Genomic DNA, 25,180 nt, shown 5'->3' on the forward strand with positions numbered 1-25,180 from the left:
TTTCCCTACTTAGTTAACACTACTGGGACCAAAAATCACCCCTGTGTGAACTCTTCCACATAGCCTCATCTTTCTGACCCTTTAACACCTCATTCAATGATGACTATCATCAAACAAAGAGGTCTCCATGCAATATTTGAACAAAATCCTGACTTTATTGCTTGCTAAAATGAGGGAGAGTTGTACTTTAGATATTCTCTCTGAACAAAGCAGAGAGAACTTACCTCATATAGGGTTTGGAGAACCTTAAGGTTTGGGGGTGGGGAGAGCCTTAAAGTTCAGGGACTGGCAGACTTCTAGAAGCTGAACATTTAGGCATTAGTTGACCCGTAGCTGTGGAAGTGAAGCTGGAATGAGAATGCTGTTGACTGGCTGACTTGCAGAAGTGTGTGCACTAGAGTTAAGCAGCTGCTGACTACCTGGCTTTACAACTGTGTGTCACAGATGGGACTGGCCAATGTAAGGAGCGTGAATGACGGCTGAAGCAAGTTGCTACTGATTGACTTAAACGGGTATGAAACAGGTTCTGATGGCTACTGGTAACCATGGCCACAGAGCAAGGAGTATTTTCCTAAAAGGAAAGTAACTTTTCACTTTCATTCTCACTTTCACGACACTATACAAGGATCCAGCGACCATATTAATAGCTAATAGCTGACATTCTAACATTTACTAAGCTTTTTAGGTACCATGCAGTTCTGAAAGGACTTTAAGAGGATTCTTTCATTTTATCTTTTAAATGACCTTAAAGGTGGGTGTCCCTCATTTTTTTAATGTTTTGAAAAATTATTTAATTTTATTTATTATTATTACTATTATTTGAACTTGCTATACAGCATATGTGCTCACCAGAAAGAGACTGAGATAGAGAGAGAGAGAGAGGGAAAGTGAGAAAGCAAGTCACCAGGTCCAAGACTTGAACTGTGGTTGGCAATTTGGAAGTCCAGTGCCTTAACCACCATGCCACCTGCTGGCCCCAGGGTATCCTTTATTTGACATATGGTTAATTTTCAGTGCCTCATGGGGATCCAAGTACAAATGAAAAGATAAGAGGCAGTGCCCTCACCCACACACTAAGCACTTCGCTGACTTGTTTTCATCACTGTCTCCCCCAGGAGAGACAATGAGCCTGCCAGAAGCACAAACACCACAGTTCATGTCTCTTTGCGTTCAAAACTACAGCAGTCAGGGCCTCTCTTGAAGAGGCACATGGAAATGTCGACTGTTATGGGAATAAGGAAAGAGGGTCCTAAATAATTCTGTTAGTCCAAAACCCTCTGAAGATCAATGAGCTCAGCATCTTGCCATTTAACCATGCCAAAGTAGATAATAGAACCAATATCTTGTACAAACTGTGAGCTACAGCTGTGAGATTAAGAAAGCCAGCCTGTAAGTCATATATGAGCATTGTACACAGTTGGCAACTACTTTGTAGTGAAGTGATTTTTGCATCTTTGATGCAACTACTAAACCCAAAAGAATAGTCTCCAACCTGCCTTGGTTTCCCAAAGACAGAAGTCCCCACCTTGCACCACCTGTAGTAACTGGGCCCTAGTCATAGCACCCAGTACCCACAATCCCTGCCCTGCCAGTCTGTTTAGTGTCTCACATCCTTCTGGACTAGAATCCCATCAGCTCTTGCCAGTTTCCCTGGAGCAGCAAGAAACCAGTTCACAACTAATGTCAGGAGACACCTTGGATTAGTTTCCTAGGGCTCCTAAAACAAACTACCATAACCTGAGGCCAAGAATCAGCACAGCAATAACACAACAGGGCCCACATAGGAAAGGTGCCAAGTTCACATTCTGGAACATTCCTGAGTACACCCAAGGGTGTTTACATGTGCCCGTGATTCAGGTCAGCTCAGATTGAGAATGGACTGTGCTATGAGGACCTTGTTGGGTGTCTCTCTCTCCTTTTTTTTCTCTCTCATGGAAGAAATAAATAAACTTTGAAAAATTACTATAATGTGTTGATTTAAAAACAATAGAAACTTATGCTCTCACAGTTACAGAGGCCAAAAGTCCAAAATCAATGTATTGGCAGAGCCATGCCTTTCCAAAGATCCTAGCAGAAAAATTTCCCTCACCTATTCCAGCTCCAGGTGGCTTCCAGCACACCTTGGCTTATGGCGGCATCACACCAAACTTTGTCTCCATTTTCATGTAACCTCCTTCCCCATATGTCTCTCTGTGTCTGCTCCCTTTTCGTAAGTATGCTAGGTATTGGTTTAAGAGCCTACCTAAATATCCAGGATGATTTCATCTGGATACATGAATTATATCTTCCAGGATCATACTTGCAAATAATGTCACATTGAGATTCTAAGTGAAGTTTGGGGACACTCCATTCAGCCCACTACACCTCTCAACTTATGAGATGGAGTTTGAAGTCCCCTTAAGCACATTTAATCTAATGTCACAAAAGCAGCACCCTTTTTTTTTTTTCAGAGAGAGATTTTTGGTATAGGGCACATGTGCCCATCAGAGAGACAGAGACAGAAAGCAAGAAAGTACCCCCAAGGGAGGATGGCCACGCCACAATTTCTTCTCCTCCATTATCCTCTCAGGATTTGGGGAACACACACACATGTACCCAGCATGAATTTTAAGCCACCGCGTCCAGGACTCAATGGTCAACTACGTGGGAGTCCAGCAATGCAACCATTATGCCATCTGTTGGTCCTGAAGCACCATGTTAATGAACCCAATTTGGCAAATCAAGCAAAACTGACCAATAGTTCCTCCAGGAAATAATTACTAATAAAACTCCCAGTTTGGGAAGTGAAAGAAAAGGCCAGATCGGTGTGCACAGAGCCAATCATCTCGGAAATAGATAAAGCTAGAGAAGGGGGCTGATCAAAATTATACATTTCAAAATAAAAAGATTATTTTGTTTGTGTGTGTGTGTGTGTGTGTGTTAAAAACATGCTCTGTAGTCATATTTGTAATGGCAAAACCTCCTTCTAAAGAACAAAACATTGAAAGTTTCCAAGACAAATCACATTTAGTGATTAGCTCACAAGTAAGTAATAAGAAGCCAAAATAAACCAACCTTGAAAGTACCCTAGTCAACAACAAAATGTGTTCAGTGGTTTAACATTGCAATAAGAACTGTAATAAATTCTAGGAGTATCATTTCTGAAATTTAACCAATGCCAATTCAAATGAAAGTAAACTAATGCTCAGAATTACTGCAGTTACTTAACATTCTGATTCAAAATATCTTTTTAAATTTATTTATCCTGACAGAGAGCAAGAGAAAGAGAGAGGCACAGCATCTCCTCACAGGGGCTCGATGCTGCAATCTACCCTCAGCTCCCAGCAGCCCTGGGTCACGGACACGTGTATGTTCCGTGTACTCAAGGAGGTCTCTGGACATAAACCAGTACCTTCCCAAGTGAGTCTGTCATAGAGCATCACTTTACCTCTGCATCACTGTCCAGTCTAAAAAATTATTTTAAAAAATAGAGTCCACAAATACTTTCATTAGTTTTTGATTTAGAACTCTATCTCCACTGTCCAGAGATTAAAATGATGTCTCCTTGGGGACGGCCTACTGCTGGTTGTTAAGGAAGTGGTTAAATGGTTTAGTGGTGGTTACAGTGCTGGACTCCCACATGACTGACCATAGTTCAAGTCCCAGACCTGGTGACTTACTTTCTCTCTTTCTGTCTCTTTCTCTGGTCAAAGTGAAGAATGGGACCAGCAGTTGGTATAATGGCTGTGTCACTGGCCTCCCATGTAGTCAACTGTGATTCGAGTCTTGGACCTGGTGGCTTAAGCTCACACTGGGCACATGTGCATGTGTGCCCAGGATCCCGAGGAGAGAATGGAGGAGAAGGGATTGTGGCATGGCCATCCCCCCTGGGGGGTGATTTCTTGCTTTCTGTCTCTCTGTCTCTCTCTGTCTTTCTGGCGAGCACATGTGCCCCATAGCAAAGATTTCTCTAAAAAAAAAGAATACTAATAAAAAATAAAATGAAATGAATCACTCTTCAAAAATATTTTTAAAATAGAACAAGCTCTAGAACATGCTCTCTGTGCTATCCCATCCTGATGCCTCCCTTAAGTCCTCCTCTGTCTCTGCATCGAATGGATTATCCTTGTTCTGTCTGCCTGGGCCTCCTCCTGCCATCTCTCAATCCTGCAGAGTGCAAGGCTGCGTTGGCTAGAGCAGTGCTCACTGGATTCCTGCCTGGCACATGACTCAGGGATAGCTTTAACATCCAGGCCCTTGTCCCTCTAAGACTCTTCATCCCATCAAGAGCCAATCCATGAGTTCCTCTCTTATTTTTTTTTTTAGCAGAAAGTGAAAGTGTGATGGTTAGCAATTTAATTGGGTTTTGTTTTTTTTCCTGTTTTCATCTTGCTGCTTCATGTTGGGCAGTCAAGGTCACAGTTTTTATAAATAACTAGCAAAAAAAATTCTTTTAATTTAAAAGGAGGCTTAAATCACTAGCATTTGCCTATTTCATATTTAGAATTAAAATAATTCAGGCTTTTGTTCAAACCTCTTGTCTTTCAGAGAGAACAATATCTGAGACTTCGGAGAACCAGGCTCTCCGTATTTCTAAATCAAATGTCGGTTTCAATAAAGCTCAGAAGACAGTAGGCAGTGGGGACGGAGACGCTGATAGAAAAGAGAGCTGGGCAGACATAAGGCCGTCCTGTGCCCTCCTGTGAATCCATACACACAGTGATTTTCCCTGGTGGTTTTTAAACCTGATAGGTCACACCTTCAGTATAGTCAATGTTTTCTGAATTAAAACACACTAAAAGCCAAGCACTATCCCTATCTTGTGGACAAATTGACTTAGCTTTAAACCTGGACAGTCTCCCTTTGGTTATTTGATGTTGGCTATAGCTGAAAAGCCTAAAACCTAATATCAGAATGACCTTTCTTGTTAAATTTCCCTGGTACACAGCAATGTTACCAAGCCAAGCAGTCACAATAGCATGTTGAAGAACAAAAGAGGCAGTGCTGAACATCTTTGTTCCGGTAAGAAATCCCCTGATTGTGGCTACAACTTATTAAGCAATAAAGAGAATTCAGCTTAAAAAAAAAAAAAGATTTATAACAAAATCAAGCCCAACTCTGTGGGGTGGGAAGGCAAAGTTCCACCAGACTCAAAGCTCTTTAGTTACCTGTGCCTGGAGACCAATAGATTATAAACTAATGCTTAAATAGATAAGCAATCCTCACATTCATCGATAGCAGCAGTTTTCAAAGTCATAATTCTCTGACTGACTGCTTATCTCCAAAAGAATTAATGCTCAAACCATGGCACTATTGTTCCATCCGCCTGGCGCAGAAGCTATGTCACTTTTGATTGTTTGGACGCAGAAGCTGGCTTGTGAAAGTCAGACTTTCGACTGACCTGATGGCACTGGCTGCTTTTAACAAGCAGGATCCTGTAGTTTAGTCAGTCTACAGACTTTGAGGGTGGATTTTCAAACTTTTTAAGCACTTTTATCATGTTTTTAAGGCTTTATCTTCCTAAGGGAGTAGGCAGCTTTTTCAAGGATGTTGCATGAAGCTCAAACACAAAAGATACAGTAAATACATGCCCGCCATGGTGGTTTATGTTTTGACAACACTGCTGTTTGGAGGCTGAGGACACACAAGAAGCCTGGGTTCACTTCCCCGCCAACCTAAGCAGGCCGGGCACGGGGGATCTACCTGTGGTCCTAGTTATTTGGGAGGTAGAGGCTGGAGGATCCTGGCAGAGTAAGACTATCTCAGCCCAGCTATTGTGGTGCAGGCAGTAGGGCACCCTGTGCTAACACTGGGGCCATATCAGAAGGCCCTCATTTCAGATCTTCAGTTGACCTGAACATGCGGTGTGTGTGTGGGGGGGGAAGGGGGGGTTGTAGGTATGCTCATGTTCCTGGCTGGCTGGGGGAGGACAGTGACAAGGTAAGACTCTACTGGGGGTGCCTGACTTCCTCTTTCTCTCTATCTCAGGAAATAAATAAGCCTTGTAAAAAATCTCTCTCTCATACATAAATAAATAAAAAATAAATTTTTTAAATAAATAAGTGCAGCAATAAGCCTCCTCATAGGCCATTGGCTTCCTTTTCCATGTTACCTTTATTCTTGCAAGATAAAAAAATTTAAAAAATCAAAACAAAACAAAACAAAACCCTAGCAGTGCCCGGGCTGCAACTGATTACCTTTACTTGGGGAGAAAAAAAGTAAGTTTAGTTAAACGTTGATGCCATTCATTCTTGACAGGGTTGCCAGAGTTAGCAAATAAAAATACAAGGTGCTTAGTTAAATTTGGATTTCAGATAAACAATGAATTATGTTTAGTAAGTAATTTATGTAAGTATATCCCATGCAATATTTGGGGCATATGTACTCTAAAAATATTATTTGTTGCTTATCTGAAATTCAGATTTCACCAGGCCTCCCACATATTTTATCTGGCAGCTACATTTCTCACAAAATATGGAGCCCAAAATTACAGGCTTGAGGTTGATGTTATGTCTCAGTCCCAGAGTGATATTTAACTATGTTTGATAAAGTCTAGATTGGTGATTCTTAGTTACCCAAAATGTCATTTCATTATGTTTCTGCTATCCAAACTTTCCAAACAGCTTTACTTCCAAGCTCCAAAACAGGCTGTCTAAGTCCTTGCTAAGCTGTTTGCTTTGCCCAAAGAACACTCTGCTCTTGGATAAATATCACCAAGTGCATGAGGATGTGAATTTGCATATGTCTGTGTATGCAGAAACCCAGCTCTCACATCCGACAATATCCAAATCTTCAAATCCACTTTCTGTGGGAAGAATTTTGAATCTGATTTTAAAATGTCTCCAAATCACAGCACCATAGGTTTAGCTGGTACAACCCAAAGTCATTAGAATCTTCTGACAAGAATGAGACCACAATAATTCCTAAGTAAAACAACACACTAATGAGCTCTGAAGTTTCATTTGACAATAGGAAAGAAATCTATATGAAATCTATTTCTTTATTCCTCATAATAATAAAGCAGGTGTTTAAGTGATGGTTGCTATACAAAACTCTAGTTCTTGTTCAAAACAAAAAAACTATAATGACATGTATATCTTTTGATGATATGTAATTAACCTAATTAACATTCTTTTGCTTCTCCTACTCCTTGACATTAATAACATTAACTACAGCCCCGTGAAGGACTAGTAGAGGAAAAAAAGATAGTTAACTTCAATTTGTGGAAGTCATCAGTGATGTTGGCCAGCATTTCCTTCTCTCCTTTACAAGATATTGTACGATTGAACTTCTTGGTCCTCTGCATTATGGGGTTGTGTTTATGGCAGGGAGCCCATAACCAGTTCTGGCCCATTAAGAAAGAATAGAAATGCTATCTGCTACTTTATGCCTGAAGCTTTTGATAGTTGGTAAAGGACCTTCTAATCCTTTTTCTCTATGACTCAGAAACTAGGAACATTCAAGATCCCAGATACTTTATTAGCTGTAGTCCTTCATTGATTGCAGAGGCCATTTAGGTGGTCGATAAAGGGTCTGTAACATCGTGAAAAATGCATTTGTGTTAGTTTAACTTACCAAGGTGCTGGGTTATTTGTTATTGCAGCAGAGTCCAAGGCACACTCACTCAGAAGACATGCAATTAATGAAGTTTTAGTGCACATTCAGCCAAATGAGTCTATAAAACATTCTATAAGCTATTTTTAGCCTCCTGAAATTTGCTGAATTGTTAAATGTATATTGGTATCACTTTTACCTCTTAAATAGAAACAATCATCATTCCCATTATGTAGAAATGAAACAAAACACCTAAAAAGCTGGTGATTAGCTGCTTTGATAAGTAGATGCTTGAAGTCACACAAAGAGTAAGTTGCTAAGGAGGAACTTGAACCCATATCTATCTGCACCTATAGCCCATGTGTTTTACCATATCATATACTACTAACTAGTAGTAAACTGTTTGTCTGTATGATTTATTTTTAAAAACTTGTCCTGATAGAGACAGTGAGTCTTAGAACCCAATGGAGGGGCAACAGGTGCTAAGAAAGGCAAAAGTGTCCCACAGATGTTCCTCTTCTTTCCCTGTGTTGGCAGGTCTTGACCATAAAACAAATTTATGATTATATAATGCTTGAAACTATCTTTGGAACTATGTAGAGAAAAATAAGAAGTGCTTTAAATTGCAGTTTATTAATTTTTGCAAAAGATGCATAGAAAGAGGCAAATAGACCGTTTTAACAGTTATCCTGTATGAGAACCATCTGCATTTCTGATAATCCACATAGCATGTAAGCAGAGACAACTCCTTGCCATCCTCCATCACTACACTCAACCAATACCATCAATCCCAGCCTGTTTGTCTCTTTGAGAATTCTTCTGTACCCTCCATGATAAATAGAGTATCAATTAGACAATGTTACTCTGAACACTAATAATCACCAAATTATCAAATGCCCTATTTCTTATAAACTTAAAATTCTCAAACCATTAGATTGTACTAAATGCAAATTCCATCTGAATATTATTTTTTTGTTTGTTTGCTAGCTTGATTTGTTTTCTTTTTATCTTTTTTTTTTTACATTTCTGAGATTTAATGCCTGGGCAAACAAAAAACATCATTTGTTTTGTTTTGTTTTATTTTGTTTGTTTTATTTATGCTATAAGGTACATGTGCTCATTACAAAGAAACACATTGAGAAAGAGAAAGTGAGAAAGCACTTTCTGGGGGGAGGGAGGTATAACCGTGCCGCAGTCCCTTCTTCTCCACTCTCCTCTGTGGATTTTGGGCATGCATGCACATGCACCCAGTGTAATTTTCAAGCTGCTGGGTCCAGACTTCAAACTGCACAGTTGACCATGTGTGACCCAGGCACCTTAACCACCACGCCACCTGGCTGGCCCTATGTCACTTTTAAACTAAAGTTTAAGATTCCCTTATGCTAGTATTTAATCTGAATAAATTTGTACATTTCAAAAACTCTGATAAAGTCATTTTGCAGACCTTTCAGGCTCCTTTTGTTTAAAATATCTTTCTTCAAGAGCGTAATCAGTTGTGGACAGACTTCTTGTTAATTCAAACAGCAGTAGCAGAATCTGATAGACCACAAGAAAACAGAAAACCCAAACACTGACTCCGCTGCTCATTTTCAAGGACCCTGCATTTCTCAGACTGTTCTCCTGAGTGCCACCATTTTACTCTAAGAAAGGTGAAAGAGAACTCAGAAGATAAACTCACAAGACCAGTTTTTTTCCTGACTAGTAACAGATCTTCTAGAAAATCCACACCTAGACAGAAATTAAAATAAAACATCTACACTGGAACTACAAAATCATGAATGCTAGAGACCAGCAATTAGTGTAATGGCTATGTCGCTGGACTCCCACGTAGTCGACCGCAGTTCGAGTCCCGGACCCGGTGGCTTAAACTCACGCCGAGCGTGTGTGTGTGCATGCCCAAGATCCCGAGACGAGAACGGAGGAGAGGGGATTGCGGCGCGGCCATCCCCCGGGGGGTGATTTCTCGCTTTCTGTCTCTCTGTCTGTCCGGCGAGTGCATACACCCTATGGCAAAAACCTCTCCAAAAAAAGAAAAAAAAAATCATGAATGCTAAGTCATAAAACCTATACTAATGTGTCAAAACAATGACCTAAGACATCATTAGAATCCGTGAACTCACGTTCTTGACACACAGCAAGTAGCAAGTCCTCAAAGACATATTCAAAATATCAAAGTTTTCTCCTCACTGGAAAGCAAGTAAAATTGTACTTGAAGTTCATTTTAGCTTTTCAGGACTCTCAATTTCAAAGTCAATCACTGTCTTGGTTTTTTTGCTTTTACTGTTTGTAGTTTCACAGTGGTTCAGTAGCAGATTAAGAGACTTCAAAAAGTTCACAAGAAAGTGTAATTAAAGTGTGAATTTTTCTTGGTGCAAAAAAGAAATTGTAATCTGTATACAATTTTTTCATAATATGCATTTTCCATGAACTTTTTGAAGACCTTTGTGTCACCAAAAAGTACACGTAAATTACAACCATAACTGGCAAAGAAATCTTAGTTCCTTTCCAGGGAAAAAAATGTTGCCTAGAGTTAACTATTGTCTTCGTTTTTACTTAGAGTTGAATACAGTAAGAATAAGAAGTACCCTCTCCAAATCCAGAAATAAAATAATTATTTCATTTTAGATGAAATATCCTGAAAGTGTTTAGGAGTTTTTATTTCTGTGAGAGATAAAGACAAAAATTTCACAATCAGACCTGGATCTCGTTCCAGCTCTTAACACATCTGCTAGAGCCAAGAGGAAGAAATCTGATGCTGAAATACACCAGACCAAACAGCTGGTCTCCCCAAGGAAGGAGATGAACAGTATGCTCACAGTACACAGTCACTGCAGAAAAGCTCTCTGTAGAGCCTCCTACTTTATGTCTTCTGCTAAAATAGCCACCAGAGGAAAAGAGAGAAGGTTGGTGCATAGCCTGATGCCAGATGGCAGAAAGTGATGATGACAAAACTCCTTCTACCATTGCTAAAAATGAATGTCCTCTGGACAGGTATGAGATCCAATATAGGAAGTAAATTAATAACATTGTCAAGTGTAATCTTCCCCAGATCAAACTGTCAGGAATTAATGAGTTGCATGGTGACCAATACAGAATCATTTTTAATCTTTCATAAAACATTACAATATATAACCCATGCCTTAAATCAGTTCTCCTCCTTGGAAAGATACTTAGGCATTCCACAGAAAAACAAACTGTCCCTGATTCCACTTTGATCAGGAGTTCATGCTTAGCACTGACTCACACATCTTGGTTTAACTTCAAGTTTATCATCTCAATAAACTCTAGTAATAGCATCCCTAACACACAGCCTTTCAGGAGATGGGTCATTAAATAGTCCTTGTACAAGTCATTCTTTTGCAAAGCCTATGGTCCAAGGAAGAAAGGGATAAACAAACAGAAAGGGTAACCAGCCCTGGATCAAATAAACATTCTCCTTATTCTAAGTATTTTAACTTCTTGGAGGACATTCTCTGCTGGCAATATTAGACAACAACACCATAGTATTATCAGTGATAATTGTGGTTAGTACTTAAAATGTTAAATAATCTGATTTTCAATCAGGAATGCACATTATACTAACCTATAGAATTTAATAAAAATATGGAGGTCGGACTGGCCCTGTAGCTCAATGGTTAAGGGAGCTAGATCCCATATGGCCAACTATAGTGCAAACCCCAGACTAGTCAGCTTGAAAAGTACACCAGGTGTGTGGGAGTGCGTGTGCCCAAAATTCTTATGGGAAGGAGAAATGGAGGAAAAGGAATTGCAGCATGACCATGCCCTTCTGGGGAGTGCCTTCCTTCTTTCTCTCTCTTTCTTTCTCTTTCTCTCTCTCTCTTATTCTCTCTCTCTCTCCCTCTCTCTCTTTCTCTTTCTGGCAAGCACATGTACCCTCTGGGAAAAGACAGATGATATATAAATAGCTATAGATAGATAGATAGACAGATAGATTGATGAAAGGTATCTAGGACCTACTCAGACTTAATGAATCTTTTTTCATGATATTCCTGGTACATTCTTTGGGGACCATTATGTTATACCCTGAGGTTGTTTTTGTTTTGTTTCATTTTGTTTTGTTTTCCTTGTAAAAACTATATTTCTCCATTTTTATAAAGTCAAAAGTAATATTCCCTGACTTCTTTGAATATGGGCTTATTCTTTATCCTTTAAGACATACTGTCTCATTTGGGTGGAATAGTTTTATTATCTTGTTTTGCATGTCACATTATGCATTATTCTTATTATGAACTCTCATAGGCCTTTCATGTTTTAAAATTATCAGTAGTAAATTACCCATGGCCATTTTGGTTTCTGTCATCTATAAATAGTTTGTTTTCCTCCAGTGCTTGCCTGAGGTTTACCAGCAGCTTGAGGCCAGAGTTTGCATCTTCAACAAAAATGAATCTCATGAGCTCCAGAGTAAAGGATCAGATACGTTAAGTTACTAACACTTCAAAGAACAGACTCTTGGATACAGGCATCTGGTGACACCAGTCAATTAAGTCAGGATTTGCTGAACTTCAGTGGGAAAGCAGAGAGCTTTATGATATCGCTAACCCAAGGTCAAGAACAACAAAATTAATTACAGAAGACTGAATGAACTTCTAAAGGAAATTTTACTGTAGGACCATAAAGAAATCAATATACTGCTGTTTTTGTTTGTTTATTTGTTTTTTAGAGGTTTTTGCCTTAAGGCATATGTGCTAATGGGAGACAGAGAGACAGAGACAGTGAAAGGGAAAGTGAAAAAAATCACACCCCATGGAAGGGATGGCCATGCTGCAATCCCTTCTCCTCCATTCTCCTCAAAGGTTCTTGGGCACGTACACCTGCCTGGCATGATTTTCAAACTACCGGGTCCAAAACTCTAACTGTGGTAGACCATATGGGAGTCTAGTAACATAACCAATACGCTATCTGCTGGCTCCTATACTGTTGTTTTAATATTTTATTTTCTGCAGTCAGCCCTGAATCCTGATCCCTGTGGCTTGAAAAACACACTGGGTACATGTGCTTGTATGCCCCAAATCCTGACAAGATGGAGAAATAGAGAAGTAATGCATACTCATGCCCCCCTAGGAGGTGCTTTAGCCTTTTCCCTCTCTCCATCTCTCTGTTTCTCTGTCTCTGGTGAGCATATATACCTTCTACAAATTTTTTAAAAATTATTTTCTGCATATATAAGAAATCTTTTTTCTTTGTGCTTCAACAATCTGTAACCTATAACAAAGGAGTAGACAGGGTTTATGTAAACTAAAGTGAGCATCTGAGTCTCACCATCCCACATAGGTCAGAAACTCACATCAAATGTGTTTACTTTTTCATGGCAATAGGATTATTTGTATGCATTCCATAATAACCTGTCTTCCTTTTAACCAGAATATAATTGAGAAAATCTATTATACAGACAATGTCTTGCTTGGAATGTCATCTTGGAGAATGAAGGTCATTGAATGCAATTGAACAGGCCATGTAAATCCCACTGGGAATTTTACCTTCAGTTGAGGATTCTAAGGCTAGATTATGAGGAAAGACTGCACAATTGTATCTCTCTCCCAAACTTTTCCTTTATATCAGCAACAGGTTGGCAGTTACATGCCCTATTTGTACCTTCTTTCAAGGGACGACTGTGCAATTTCTATGAGACCAGACTACAGGATGACTGAAAGATAGGCGCTCTGAGGAGAGACTGGTCACCCTGAAGCTCACAGTGTCACAGGTGACTCCTGGTAGGAGTTTCAAGGTCAGAGTCTCCCTAGAATTGGTCAGACTCTGGAGACAGCCCTTTCGGACCCTGTGCTCTCCCTGCTGGCACCACGCCTCCAATCAGACAGGTGCTACAGGAGTGCATTTAGGAATAGAGACTCAAGCCGATCACAACTCAAATGATGCTTCACGCTCGCCTCTCTGAAATGAGAGCTATACTCAGTTTGAGATCATCACAACACAGCGTTATGAATGCAGAGGGCATTTTCATTACACTGCAAAATTAACTGACTAAATAAGAGGTCATAATGCCAGTGAAGAGGGAGATAAAAATCACAAGGCAAATAACAAAACCGTAAGGTCAAATGGACTGTCCAGCCACAGTTGTTCTAGCAGGAAGATTGCCTGGTGCTCATTTGCTAAATAAAGCTGGACTTAAAATTATTACGTAATTAACCTATTACATGGAGAGCCTCCCACATTATTTGTAAGGTTATTATCTAAATGTTAACAATAAAGCAAACTTAATATTTATGAAACATCCATGTCCCCAAAACTGTGTATAATTTTAATGTAGAGGCAATTAACCTCCCAGTAATATTAAAGTAGATCATAGTCACTTAATCTTGTCTAAAAGCATCATAATTTCAGAGACTTTTAAGATCAAAAATACAATCTTTGTTATATTCTTATACAACTAGAAAAAAGTAAAGATTTATAAAGTGTCAATTTATTATAAGACTCTAGTTAGAAAGATGCTTCTTTCATGTGAATACTCACCTCAGTGAACCAGATCCTACATGCACATGAACACACACATATACACTCAAGTGTTATTCAAGCCTGCTAAACTGTGGTTTAAGCCAAATGGCTCTGTATAAAACTGGGACATTTTGGGGGATCTCCATACTTGGATCAGGGATCAGGATTTGAGCCACATGGTTGGCCATGTGATATCTGGCTTCCTTAACCTTCATCCTGGATACTCCAGGTTCTCCCCAAAGAGCATAACTTTCTTCTAAGTCAATCGAATATTTAAGAATATTAGTTTGAAAGGCTGTTAAATTATTCGCCTGTCCAGAGCACCCAATTATTAACTGAAAAGAGCATCTACGTGTCTCAGGCTTGCAGGGAAGGACAAACCAGACTTTCACTTTTTGCAGAATAATGTACTCCATAGTCGCCAGGTCTGTGTCCCCTCCTGAATACCTGCATCTTAGCAAAGGCCACAGGAGAGAGACCGTTACCTGAGTTTCTACGTGGCTCCGCCCGTTCTCAACTTTGAAGACGGACTTGGGTTTCCTGGACTTGAAGTTACCCATGCTGGGTCGCAACACGCTGTCCACCAGAACTGGGTGCTCCACGTGCTGCGGCGCCTCGCGGGATGGCGTCTGCTCCTCTAGGAGCGTGAGGGCAGTGTCGGGGTAGTTCTCTTTATTGTTCTCATCTCTAAAACAGGAAAGAAAGACTCCATTTAGAAAGCACCACAAGAGAACCAGCAGTTAGCGTAATGGCTATGTCGCTGGACTCCCACGTAGTCGACCGTGGTTCGTGTCCCGGACCCGGTGGCTTAAAACTCATGCCGGGCGCGTGTGCGTGCGTGCCCAAGATCCCGAGAGGAAAATGGAGGAGAAGGGATTGTGGCGTGACCATCCCCCCTGGGGGGTGATTTCTCGCTTTCTGTCTCTATGTCTCTCTCTGTCTGTCTGGCGAGCGCACGCGCCCTACAGTGAAAATCTCTCCAAAAAAAAAAAAAAGAAAGCACCACAAGCACAGGCAAATTGCTTCAGGAAAAACGTGAGAACTCTTGAGCCCACTGTATATAGGGCACCTAGCAACATTTTTAGCTAGACTTGGACAATTTTACAGAAGAACTTAAATTGAATTTCACTATTTTTACTCTTCCACCTTCCCAGCCCATGTTGGTGGGTGGATATATACATTTTGCAATTGTAACTATGCCCATACCATCAGTGTTTATTTTTAAGTTTTCTAAGATGCTATCACGTATATCCTATTTCCCTCTCACAATAATAATGTGAGATTGTAACTTTATAGATGAAGGCTCTAAGACCCAAAGATGAAATACATTTAAGGGAAGGGCTAATTCCCACAGACCCAGATCCATGATGGATCTCTTAATTTCTCATGCCCATGTTCTTACTTAAAGGCAGGATGGTGCCTCCTCACCAGCAATGCTAGTCTATAATAATCTCCCTATAACTTTTAGTCATTTAAAAGGTTAGTAGGGTCTATGTTGATGGGATACATGTTACTTGAATAAAATCTAAGGCAAGGGCTGAAGTTTACCAAAGGTCATCTGAACCAACACCCTGAATACAAAGTCCAAAGTTCCTGATGTCTAGGTGCTATCGGTGCAAAATCACTGGAAGAGACAAAATAGGCTGGTGTTTCCTTCATTCATTTGGTGCTGGGACAGCACTTACATGCATCCATCAACAATTGAATTCAATACAATAGTCCCAGTCACCTCCAGTTTCAATTTTCTCAAAAATACTGACAAGATAACACTCTTATTAGAAGTCACTTGTCTCATTTTCAGTTTTCATTTTTGGTAAAATCAAGCAAACATCGTGAAAATAACCAAATAACTATTCATATGATCAATGTAGTCAAGCTTAACCATTGTCAAAAATAGGTACTACTGGGTCATTGGAAAATTCATGACCCATTTTTGCATAGAAAAATATATCATGACTTTTCCGATGACCAAATAAAGCACACAATCCTTGGGTGTTGTTTTTCACTTGTACGCCCTTTCCAGAAGCACCTATAAAAGAGCTTAGCAGACATTCTTAGCTGCTCAAGGACATGCACAAAGAAGGGATTTAAATGTCCACTATTCAAGACACCTTTCACATATAAATGGGATATCAAATTCACTAAGTTCATATTAGAGAGGATGACTTCTAATTAATCTCTAGGCAAAGAGAAAAATAAAAGGGATTATTGGTCTAGAATGTGATCACAGAGTCAAGGTGGGCAAGGTGTGGAAATAAAGGGATATGACACAACAAGCTTAAGTCTCAGGATAAACTTAGTGATGGCTATAAATGAAAACCCAACAAATGAAACAATGCTAGTAACTGAAAAAAATCAGGCACCAGGAGGTGGCACAGTGGCTAAGGCACTCGACTTCCACATAGGCCACGAGGGTTCGAGTACCAGATACGGCAGCATGAAAATCATGCCTACCATGTGTGTATGCATGCCTAAAATCCCAAGATGAGAATGGAGGAGAAGAAAATGTGGCATGGCCATCTCCTGGGGGATGGGGGGATTTCTCACTTTCCCTCTCACTGTCTCTCTCTCCATCAAGCTCATGTACCCTATGACAAAAACTGAAAAAAAAAAAAAATTTAAAATTTTTTTCCAAAGCCACTAATGGGTTTGACAATTAATATCAAACCATAAATTGGAAACTACACTTGTCAATTTGAGCTGTTTCTTTCCTTAGAAACAAATAATATTCATCCACTCTTTGTCCTGTATGAGAAATGAAAGGAAAAATAGCTGCTTTTCCAGTTACCATACTGTTCCTCATTCAAATAGAATTCCAGAACTCCCAAGAATAAGAAAAAAAAAAGAGTCATTTTTCAAATCTAAAATGACTCTTTCAATAGATTTATTCCCAAAATAATACTCAAACTTTGTTTTCTTATCATATTTTCAAGTTGCTCAAAATTTAAAGATCTCCTTTATGTTTGACTTGAAAGACAAGAAAGGGAAGGAAGGAGGAAAAAGTATCTTTTTCTCATCATACAAATATAAAACCTGATTATAAAAATCATCTTAGAAATAAATTTCAAGGGCTGGCCCTATGGGTAAGGGAGCAGGATCCCACACAATCGACTGTGATTCGAATCCTGGCCTGGGCATCCTGAAAAGCAAGCCAAGCATGTGAGAACATGTCCAAAATCCCAACAGGGTGTAGAAATGGAGGAGAAAGGATTGTGATGTGACCATGCCACACAGGGGGGTGCTTTCTCCCCCTCCTCTCTCATTCTTTGTCTCTCTTTGGCAAGTGCTCATGCCCTTTGGAAAAAAAAAAAAAAAAAAAAAAAAACTCTAAATACTGGCCTTTCAGGAGCCCTGAAATAAAAACAGAACAGGTTATACAGTTTATGCCACTTTGAGAATAATTCATAACTGAAAACGAGCATGATATCCTGAATAAAAATAAGAATCTGCAAGATCTTCCCACTTACCAATTGTGTAGCCTGGGCCACTTGGCTTCAACACTATAATTCACATCCATAAAATGGGTGTAACAGCTACCTTGCAGGGATTATGCAGTCTCTGCAAAATGCCTATCATAGAACGCTGGCTCAAGGTTGCAAACCAAGGAGTTAAAGCTATTGCTATTCTGAGGCAGGAAGAAACGCAGAAAAACTGGTTAACCACATAGGTTTTGCCAGTGCACATGAGTCCTTGGTGAATAAGACCATACAAGAGGACTTAGAAATGTTCATGGAAAAATAGAATTAAAGTATAAATTTATATGCAAAAAAATGTAAAGTCAATGCACAGCTTTTCTGTGCACTTTTTGAAGACTCCTCATACTCCAGACATTTAATGACATGTTAGGTGAATAATCTAGAACCTTTCCCATAAGGCATATAATGAAAACATTGACGTAAGCTAATCAATGTTCAATTCAATTTATTTATTGAGTGTTCCCCACATATAAGGTACTATTCTGGGTGCTAAGGAGATTATCCAAAAGTAGACATGATCAAACTTCCCTCAAAAGCTGAAAATCTAGTAGAAGAGATGAGACATGAGAATTATTAGAATTCAAAGGAGAGCTACCAGTCCAGATGGTTTCTGTTTCTTACAAGTAAGAATCCAGCAATGGTGTTCATACCTGAGACTGGTGCAATCAGTCTGGTCTTCATGTAAAGAGATGGTGTCTTCCTCACACCTGGGGAGAAGGGGGAAAAAAAAAAATGTCAGATCCTATTGTCTGCAATAGCAGTCCCAGCAATAAACAATAATCTAGAATTATTTTAAGATGACCATGAAAAGCTAAAACATCTAACAATTCTCACTACTCTCTCCCAAACCAGCTCCAATTTCCATGTCTATCAGGTAATAAAAACTCCCGTCACATCGTGTGAGCCTAAACACTCAGAACCTGATGCGAGCTCCTTTTTGCCTCCATTGCACTGCATTGCCTAAACTAAGAAGATCACACCAAGGACATACGTGTTCATATTGTAGTACTTGAATGGACATCAGGCACGAAGATCAGTAGACTCTTGTTGGCTCAGGGGCCAGCACGGTGGTTAAGGTGGCTGGATCCCACATGGCCTATGTGTGGTTCAAGTCCTGGACCTAGTGGCTTGAGAAATACACATGCATGCGTGTGTGCCTAAGGTCCTGAGAGGAGAATGAAGGAGAAGGGATTGTAGCAAGGTCATCTTCCTGAAGGGTTATTTTTCACTTTCCTTCCCCCTCATCCTCTTGCCCATCTCTCTCCAGCAAATATGTACACCGAGTAGCAAATTTAAAAAGAGAGAGATTACATTATATGCTTCTTTGCATTTTTCTCTGCTTCAGGCACTCCTAGACTACGCCAGCTCCTATTTGGTTTACTATGGTACAGTTGCCTTGGACCTTCTTGATCTTGTGAAAAGAAAAAGATTCCTTTTTGCAAAACTTCTGCATTAACTGTATGAGAAATTATTTTCTCTTCCATACTGACAATCCCCAGTGCTCCATATTGCTTAGGGAAATCTGGAGTAGGAGACTACACTTGAGCGTAGGAGGGAGCCTTTGTTCCTATTCTCAGCTCCACCCCAGCCTGGAATGCATTTTCATCTTCAGCTCCCACTCGTCCTTACTACCCAAGTCAGGTCCCACCAGCTCTGTGAACCTTCCCAGCCAAGTTCACCCACGTGTCAGGTTCCTACTTCAACCTTAATGCGCAAATGTTTACTTTTCATTTCGAGGTTCTAGTAACCAACTATATCTTGCCTCAATCTGCTATGAAATCCTTTACACATCTGAGGCCTTTTTACTTAGTTACTAATTCTATGAGTAGAGATAAAACTATTGGGTTGTCAGAAAAATCATAATTTTTGCATAGAAAAACAGAAAAAAAATACACCATGACTTTTCCAACAAGCCAATATAATTGAGCTAACTGGTAGTGTGATAGCCAGATCCTGCATGGCTAACTGTACGGTTCAAGAGCTGAATCTGACAGCTTGAAAACCACACCAGGCATTTGTGCATGTATGACCAAGAAAGAAAAAAAAATCCTGACAGAAAGAATAGCAGAGAAGGGATTCGGACATGACCATTCCCCATGAGGGTGCTTTCTCATTCTCTCTCTCTTGCTCTCTCTCTCTCTCTTGCTCTCTCAGGCATACCCACCCTCTAAGAAAAAATAAAAGTGAAAGAGAAACAACTATAATTTCTTGCTCTAGATATACTGCTGCAGTGCCAAGCACAGTGCTACTCTAGAGGAGACACTGAAAAAGTACTCGAATTGAAACATTAACTCTGTTCACTCAGTGGGTCTGGTCCCTGAAATAATTTAACAAGCATTTTTTAATCAATTGCATCTCAGCTACTGTGTTAGGTGTTGGCACTGAGTTTCTCAGACTCTTTGGAGTTCAAGATTTGGTGTGTTTTGTTTAATATGCCAGAAGGAGTGCACATTCACTCCAGAGAGACAGAGAGAGAGAAAGCACCCCCCGTGGGGCATGGTCATGCCACAATCCCTTCTCATTTCTCTCGTCAGCAGCGTGTTTTTTAAGGCTTTGGGTCTGACATTCAAATCACTAGGTTTGCCACACGGGATTCAGCAACCTGCATCACTATGTCACGGGACCAGTCTCAACCAACTTGTGTTCTCTTTCTATTTCAATCCAAATACTTTGGTGAAAATGGCACAACAATGTCAAATTCCTATTAGAGTTATTAAGTGCATACTCATTATCTCGGTTATTTTCTCATCTCAAATAAATTACAAACAATTTGGAGTCCCACACTGAGTAATATTGCTTCTAAGGGATATAAAATTTGAAAAAGGCCTGAATCCTGCTCTGAGAAATGTATAACATAAAAAGTTAAAAAAATAAATGAGCAGGCTCAACCTTATTGTGCAGTCAGTGGCAAATCAAACTGCAGTGCTGGAAGCCGCGTGACTGACTGCAGATTCAGATTCCTGGGTTGACTTGAAAACACACCAAGTGCATGTGACATGCCCAAGATCCTGATGCACTCGAGGGCTGGAGATAGGGGCTGCTGTGTGACAAGACTCTGTGGAAGGTGCTTCTCTCTCTGTCTCTCAGGCATGCACACGTGCTCTTATCATGAATGAATTAAACTTTTAAAAATACAGAAGCAAATACCTCTATATATATATAACCAAATTAAAGTATTTATACTATATAAAAAATTTTATTTTAAATATGTTTTATTGGTAAAAGTGTATATTTAAACCACAATGAATTCATGGAAATGCCAATCCTCTTCACTTACAATCTCTTTTTAAATTATGGTTTTGAGGTGAGTTAAATGGAGGCCACTTATACACTCTAACTCTCTCTGCCTGCTGAAATATTTTCCCCCTCTGGCAATTAAAAAAAGAAAGAAAGAAAGAAAGAAGAAAGAAAGAAAGAAAGAAAGAAAGAACAACAACATAAACAGCTGACTTAACAAAATGTTTCTATTAACAAAATGAACTAAATTTCTTTGCTTTCTTATATTTTTAACAGCCAATACCATTTCTGCCCATCTATGGAAAACAATAACAAAATTCCTAAATATTGCCTTAGTCTTCATTAGTAGCATTCATACAGGCTTTGTAATGTAAGTAAAAATGTTTTCCAATAGCAAAGCAGAAAAATCAGTGAAAAACAGAAATCTAAAATTGTTGCCTCCAAAGAACTAGGAGGCAACAATTGAATTGATCAACTAGAAGATCAGTTCTGGAGCTCAACGATGCCTATTGTTGGGATATTTGGCAAGAATTTATTTTTCCCCCTTGTTTGATTTATTAATCTTTCTCTCCCAAGTGCAATCAGTTAAAAATGAAAACGGTACCAGAACATTCAAAGTTGCAGATGCTTTCTGAAGACCGGACCTAATTAGTTGGTCCACTTAATGCGTACTGAAAACACTGCCACTGAAGGAAACATAATTCTGCACTCACAGATACAGCAATTAAAATAATTCTCCCTACTGTTTTATATGACACCCATAAACAAGCTCTTCTAGTTCAGTTCAGTTTTCATGTACTTTGATAATGACCATCAACTTTCTTTCAATTTGCATCTCCTTTCTGTCCTTACATGGGACCCAATGCAAAAGTAGAATACTGGCCCAATGACAAAATTGGATTCTGGGGGCCAGCAGGTGGTATAGCGGTTAGGGCGCTGGACTCCCACATGGCTGACTGCAGTTCAAGTCCCAGATCTAGTGGCTTGAAACTCATGCTAGGTGCCTATGCGTGTGTGCCCTAAATTCTGAGAGGATAATAGAGAAGAAAGGATAGCAGCATGGCCATCCCCCTGGAGGGTAATTTCTCACTTTCCCTCTCACTTTCTATTCTGGCTCTCTCCAGTGAGCACAAATACTCTATGGCAAAAACCTAATAAATAAACATAAACACACACACACACATACATATATATAAATGTATAAATAAAATTAGATTCCACAGTGAGAATTCATAGCTAGATATTCCTATTTGTGGAAGAAAATCAACTGAGACCAGGGTCCAATTGATCTGAGGCATGATGTACGTACCCTGTACTACGGCCCTATACAAGAATTTAAAGACTAATTTCTTTAATATCTTAGATATTCAAAAATAGGCATCTTCTATTGCAATGCTTTTCAAACTGTAGAGTTTGACCTAGTAGCAGAGCTTAAATGAGATAGCAGCTACCAGAATTTTTTAGTTAGTGCTGTTACCGAAACAGAGTAGTAAATATCAGCATAGTAAGACTTAATTCCTGTTTCATGAAACTTATTTAAGGTATGCATATATACATATGCACTGGATTGCATATAGGATATTTTTCTTATGGCCATTCATAGTAATAAGAAAAAAGAAAAGGAAAAGACATCTGTATTAAGAAAGTTCTTTTGGCACAGTGGTTAAGGTGGCTGGATTCCACATGGCCAACTGCACAGTTCAAGTCCTAGATCCAGTGGCTTGAAAAATGCACCAGGTGCATGTGCATACTTGCCCAAAAATCCCAAGAGGAGGCTGAAGAAGGGATTGAGACATGGCCCTACCCTTTGAGGGGTGCTTTCTCACTTTCTCTCTGTCTCTGTCTCTCTCTAGCAAGCACATGTACCCTATCGCAAACTTAAAAAAATAAACTTCTGTTGTAGTTCTCAGCAGCTACATTCTAAATCCCAGAGTCCCTAGTTTGTAGTTATTCATACAAAATATGGAGAATTTGTTTTCACAATCATTTCTTTGTGAAGTGCTCAGGCTTGTTATTTTTTTTATGTTTGGACATTCACTCCCTGTATCAAACACAAATAAGAAAAGTTGTATAGGACTTCACAGCTCACCTGCTCTCCCATCATCTCTATTAAGTTTGACTGTGCTATCAATATAAGGCAGGTTACCTTCACACAGAAGCCAAGTTATTATCCAGGACTCCAGGAACCAAAGGAATAAAGTCTGAGTGTTTCTGCACCACCAAATTGAGCCCAAAAAGGAGGAACCAAATAACCTCTTCAGTCTATATTTCCAGAGGCTCACTAGAGAGGACAATGATGTTTCTTAGAATACTAGTGGGACAAGAAATATCCGTGGAAAGTTCTCTTTTCATGATAAATAGAAAGAGAGCCCTCGGATTGGCTATTACATAGAATTGAGCTATGCAAGAAAGGGATTCCAACTATCCTGGAGTATCATGTTCCCTGAAGGCAAAGTTGCAAAGTGTGGCCGCAGAATCACCTGCATTGGCACTACGTGGAGTACCTGATTAAAGAAGACACCAGCCCATACCCAACCCTACTCACTACATCCACTCTGAGGGCGGGGCCTGAGAATGCGAAATGTTTAAAAGATTGCCCACCCTCATCACTAGAATGCTTCTAAAATATTAGTGCTGACCTAAAGGTTTCTAAAACCCAGACCAGCTCCAGGCTGACTCCTGCAGTTACTTCCTCTTGAGCTCCCGCTTTGAGATGATTTTTCACTTTAATTCCCTTTCCCCATTGATATAGATAATCAGTTGTTATTGAAAATCACTGCTTTGATGATAATTTATCAAAAATATTGCAGGCCAGGATGCCTTTCAAAAAGCAAGATACAGCAAGTAGGAAATGACCATGGAGAGATAATGGATAAAAAAGTAACACAAATTCAGAGGAAAAGGCCAAGGCCATTCTGATTTCAAAAAAATGTGGAATAAAATCCTGAGAAGAAAATGTAGAAGGGACTGGCATGTGGACACCCCTCAACTCTTTATCTCCCTCTCACTTTCTCTCTCTCTCTGTGTCACCCTCACTGTGGCAAGTGCATGGCCCCTACAGCAAATTTATAAAAAAAAAAATTGGGAGTAGACACAAAAATTGGATTGGTCCAGAGGTGCACAGACAGTGCCAAAACAAGATAAGAATAAAATCTGTTCTCAAGTCCCTCCCAATTCTTCTTCTCTTTGACTCCTATGAGACCCCCAGCTGGCCAAGAGAACCCTGTCAGGTTAGAATAGCTGACAAAATGTTTCATATGAAAGTATTAATGACAACTTGAATCCACTTCCCAGGGGCACAGAATGTTTAATTTCCTTTTTAATAAGGGTCACCACCAGAGGCCTTAATCCAAAAAAAATTCTCTCTCAGTGGAACTTCAGGCACTAAAGAAAATAAGTGGGTGTGGGTGGGAGGAAGTAGGAATGGGTGGGGACAGGAGGGGGTGGAACTCTTCTTGTATCCAAAGCACATACAAGAGTAAAAGGCCTCCTCTGGGTAGGCCTGGACCACACCCAAACGTTCACTGAGCACCTGCTGTATCTGCATCTCAGGACAGTGCCTCTGTCCTGCTGGCTGTGGGGCCATGCCCAGACAGACAAGGAGCATGGCTCATAGTCCCAAAGGGAGAGAGAATGCTCCGTGGGACAATAACTGCCTTAGATCACTTTAGTCTGGTGCTGTGTTCCACCTATGAAGCTTTTGGTATGTTCCTTAGATTTTTACATTAGCCAGATGGCATCCCAATGATCACCCAGTGCCTTTTAAAATAAATCACTGTCACGTCTCTGAAAGTAACAACACGATCTTATGCAATCAGAACTCCTTGGGGAATGTCCAAAGACAAGGCACCAGACTCTCCTCAGCATTTAACCATAAAACCTCTATCCAAAAAAAATTCATGTGAAATCTGGAACGAAGTGTCTCCAGTTTGAAGCTGCTATGTGCCTGTAAGCACACACGGCTCCCAAGAACCAGGCCAGGAAAGCGTTCATTGCTTGCAAACACAGCAGAGGCAGGACAGCAACACCTCCACACCTGCACCAGGATGCCAAGGCCTCGTTTTTGACTGCAGATTTCGGCACATCTCCCCGCTCTGGCTTTTAGGAAACCAGACTGGCAGCACAGTTTACCAAGCAATCTCCTTAAGGGATGTGGGTGGGAATGTGGGTATCTCAGGCTGTATCTTCAAAAGTGGACCCTATTTTGTATTTTTGTGTGACTCCACTTAAGTGAGCTCAAAGTTGAACTCTAAGAAAGTAGTACATCCAAACAGAGAAACCAAAGAAAGTAAGAAAGAAGAGGGCCCAAGGAGCACCGTAGATTCTTGCCTATCTCCAGACCCTTGTGACAGTGGTTGAACCTGAAACTCAAAACAATACTTATTTATTTGCTTTTAGGCAACGTTAGCAAAAAAAAAAAAAAAAAAAAAAAAAAAATTTCAAACTTAGTTGGGTGTATTCTT

At 39.9% G+C, this 25,180-nt stretch overlaps 1 protein-coding gene across 4 annotated transcripts in view; it reads right to left on the bottom strand.

Annotated features, from left to right (window-relative positions):
* Positions 1–25,180, bottom strand: part of FAM13C (family with sequence similarity 13 member C) — a 139,432-nt gene that overhangs the window by 112,146 nt on the left and 2,106 nt on the right. For all 4 annotated transcript variants that reach the window (XM_014587272.1, XM_006147063.3, XM_006147062.1 and 1 more), the window contains 2 exons: positions 18,131–18,187; positions 14,490–14,691 (listed from right to left, as the gene is read on the bottom strand). In XM_014587272.1, coding sequence (XP_014442758.1) covers positions 14,490–14,564 — 75 coding nt within the window. In that variant the 5' untranslated portion in view covers positions 14,565–14,691; positions 18,131–18,187. The remainder of the gene's footprint in view (positions 1–14,489; positions 14,692–18,130; positions 18,188–25,180) is intronic.

Source organism: Tupaia chinensis, unplaced genomic scaffold (genome assembly GCF_000334495.1).
Source record: "Tupaia chinensis unplaced genomic scaffold, TupChi_1.0 Scaffold000199_1, whole genome shotgun sequence".
In the NCBI taxonomy this organism is placed as follows: domain Eukaryota; kingdom Metazoa; phylum Chordata; class Mammalia; order Scandentia; family Tupaiidae; genus Tupaia; species Tupaia belangeri.